Genomic DNA, 3,131 nt, shown 5'->3' on the forward strand with positions numbered 1-3,131 from the left:
CAGCCCCTTGACCATCAGCACTGGAGACCCCACTCCAAGGGATGTGTGCTCCCCCTCGGCTCTCTCAGGAGACCTGTCTGTTAAACTGCTGAAGTTTGCAGACGACACAACGGTCATCTGCCTCATCTGACATTTTTACTAGTCTGCGTACAGACTGGAGGTCGAACAGCTGGTTCTCTGGTCAGAATAACCTGGGGCTGAACACGTTCAAAGCTGTGGAGAAGCCCCTCAACACTGCCCCCTATCTCCATCCTCAATAGAACTGATTCCACTGAGTGCAATGTTTAAACACAAATGCCACAATGTTCAACAAATGCCTCTATTTATTTATTTAGTTGTTCACTTTATGATGTTTTCTAATTTGAAATCATAGTCCCTTTTATTCCTCTAGTGATTTACTGTCCAGTGAATGACACAAGCCTCACACTGTTGCATTTTTATTTCCATCAAATGGGAGGATTTACACTGTATGAAATGTGATCCATATGTAACATGTATCATTACACAGAGGGCAATGTAAAACAAGTCCTGCATTGTGGTTGCTTACACTTTTAGCATGTTTTGATATGTCAAATTTCGATGACATTTAACAGAGTAAATGGGGTTTCTGTCCTTGTTTAAACTGAACTATTAATATGAAGCAAGTGAATAGCATACAGACAGTTATGAACCAATGACAATGTTTATTTTGATGGTCAAAGCCATGGCAGGGAATTGAGTTAAGAGACCACCTTCTCTTCAATGGGGATAGGGCCCAGGGTGACATCCCCTTCCCATTCAAAAACTGAGGAAGAAAGACAGACATGTGTTACAGTAAGCACAACTGTGGCTCTAACAATACAGCAAGCATGCAGTAAGAAGTTAACTCACCATGATAGTAACATAACATAATACAACTAACAAATAGCATAATATCAACTCTGATAAACATGCTGTAATATGCTGAAAACTCAGTTATTAAAAAGTTATTAAACTCAGTTTCCTTATATAATAAAAAATACTTTAGACAATTAGTATTTTTTTTTAACATACTTTCACTTTGGGTCACATCACGGATCTTCCTTCCGGGAGCAGACAGAGATGGTGCTCCACCACCAGCACCCCAGGAACCAGTTGAGGTGCCAGCCCCAATTACACCAGATGTTGTGCCAGATGATCCAAATGAACCAGAGTCACAGGAGCCACAAGCTGCATCACCTCCACTGGCCTCCCTCCACCTGGGAAGAAAATGAGATACAAGCAGTCAAGTATGGCATCAATTCTCCAGTCACACTTTTTCATTGACACACAGACTCACCCACTCATGTAGGAACAAGCTCTGTGTTCACTATCAATGGCGTAGGCAGTTGATGTTGCTTTCAAGTGGCAAGTGATGTAGAGCTGTCAGAATAATAGAAGGTTCGGTTTGTAATTAGATGTCATTTTGCTGCACTTGTTGTATTACAGAAAATAATAAATCAGTCTTGGAGATGCTCACCAGTCCACTGTCAGCACCCTGGAACCTGAAGGCCTCCAACTGGAACTGAAGCTTGTTCTCTGCAGTGCGAGGCATGAACTTGGAGTCAGAGCCTGTGATCCTAGCATCAACCAAACACCTGCACACAGGAAAACACACAAAATAACATTAGAGATGGACAACTGTGATAATCTATTCCCACTGAACAGAACAACTTTAGTTCACTTATTAAACGACCTTACCCATGGTTCTCGATGAAGGCATATCTGGGGTTGGAGGACGTGTCAGGCGAAAGAGTAGCTACACATCTGTCGACATAAACCCGGAGCGGCACGTGGAAGTACTGCTTGACGATAGCTTCAATATTAATCATGTCTCCCAGGAAGTACTGGTAGATTGGCCTCTCATATTGCCAGTCATCTGCAATGAGATCATTGCATCAAGCACAGCTCCATAAAAGTTAAAATATGCATAAAATTGACTCACCAGTCATGAGTTTCAGAGTGAAGTACAGGAATTCCTCTGCCACCTTAACCGCAGAGAACGGGATCCACACAGGGTCAAGAGGAAGGCTGCTCACATTGTGCTTCCTAAATGATTAAAGACGTTTCCTCAGAATGCAGAAAGTCATTACTGGATTTGTATAAAACAAGAGCTGTGGGTTACATATCAGTTTAAGATTGTTGTGTCTAATTATGTGTTTGTCTGCCACATGTCGAGCTGATCTACATACCTTGGATAGTGGCATTCCACAATTACAGCAGCCTTGCTAGTCCTCACCACAGGAGCACCACCCAGAGGTTGGGGGTTATAGTTCAGCGTGAAGGTGTAGATGAGGGAATCTTCTGTCATCTAGCCAAGAAATAAATATTAATACAAATTGCATCATACAAGAACATATTTTACCGCAGTTGTAATTAATATTCACAAAAGTATATCATTTGGTTTTTAGTGACTGCCATCTTCACTGTGCATACCAATAATGAGCTGCCACACTCATGCAGTTCAGATTCAAAAATCAGCACTTGAGCAACACCGTCCTCTCCGACAGCGGCACAGGTTCCCAGGGTAAGGTCGGCAGGATTGATGAACTGGCCAATCCCAAACAAGTCCTTCTTGACCTCCACATGAGCATCCCTCTCTCTGCACTCGACAGCAACGGTTGCAGCAGGAACAGGATGTCTCAGCTCGAAAGGCACCTCGGGCTGAGGCTCAGGCTTGGGATCTTCAGGGTATGTCCAAGTGAGTGGTTTCTCAAATGTCTGCTTTGTTTGTTGGGGCTCGTGAGGAATCTGTTTGCTGGGCTCCTGTCTCACAGGTGTTGATGGCTTCTGGTATACAGGTTTTGAGGGTTTTGAGTAACCACCATCCCACTGAGCATCACAGAAGCTGCCAAGCAAGGCCAGTGCCACAAGGCACACAGCAGAGCACTTCATCACCATGGCTTCACAACAACGAGTGGCTAGTTCACTAGGTGCTGTAAGGAAGGTTGAAATGTGCACCTGCTTTTATACTACAGTGAGCATGTTTACTTTCACTACATTCCCACCCCTTTTGTTGGCCATTCCCCATCAGACCTGCTGAGCATAAACATTAGCCAATAAAATCATTGCAGCTGTAAACTAAAAGCGATGCCTGCTGCTCTGACAAGGCATCTTCACCTGGGTATAGGTCA

General features: G+C 43.6%; 1 protein-coding gene across 1 annotated transcript; it reads right to left on the reverse strand.

Moving 5' to 3' along the window:
• Positions 1-422: 422 nt before the first annotated feature.
• Positions 423-2,931, reverse strand: LOC143322155 (zona pellucida sperm-binding protein 3-like). The gene is made up of 8 exons (XM_076733129.1): positions 2,434-2,931; positions 2,190-2,308; positions 1,943-2,046; positions 1,699-1,876; positions 1,478-1,595; positions 1,298-1,380; positions 1,033-1,217; positions 423-784 (listed from the first exon to the last, which is right to left on the reverse strand). The coding sequence occupies exons 1-8, from the start codon at positions 2,896-2,898 to the stop codon at positions 720-722; spliced, it is 1,317 nt and encodes a 438-aa protein (XP_076589244.1). The 5' UTR covers positions 2,899-2,931; the 3' UTR covers positions 423-719.
• Positions 2,932-3,131: the final 200 nt, after the last annotated feature.

This window comes from Chaetodon auriga, chromosome 6, assembly GCF_051107435.1.
Source record: "Chaetodon auriga isolate fChaAug3 chromosome 6, fChaAug3.hap1, whole genome shotgun sequence".
Taxonomy (NCBI): domain Eukaryota; kingdom Metazoa; phylum Chordata; class Actinopteri; order Chaetodontiformes; family Chaetodontidae; genus Chaetodon; species Chaetodon auriga.

Coding starts and splice junctions, on each gene's coding strand:
- LOC143322155 (XM_076733129.1), bottom strand. CDS start 2,898: ATGGTGATGAAGTGCTCTGCTGTGTGCCTTGTGGCACTGGCCTTGCTT. Junction 2,047..2,189: donor GTGGAATGCCACTATCCAAG/GTATGTAGATCA, acceptor TTAATCATTTAG/GAAGCACAATGTGAGCAGCC. Junction 1,381..1,477: donor AGGGTGCTGACAGTGGACTG/GTGAGCATCTCC, acceptor TTATTCTGACAG/CTCTACATCACTTGCCACTT.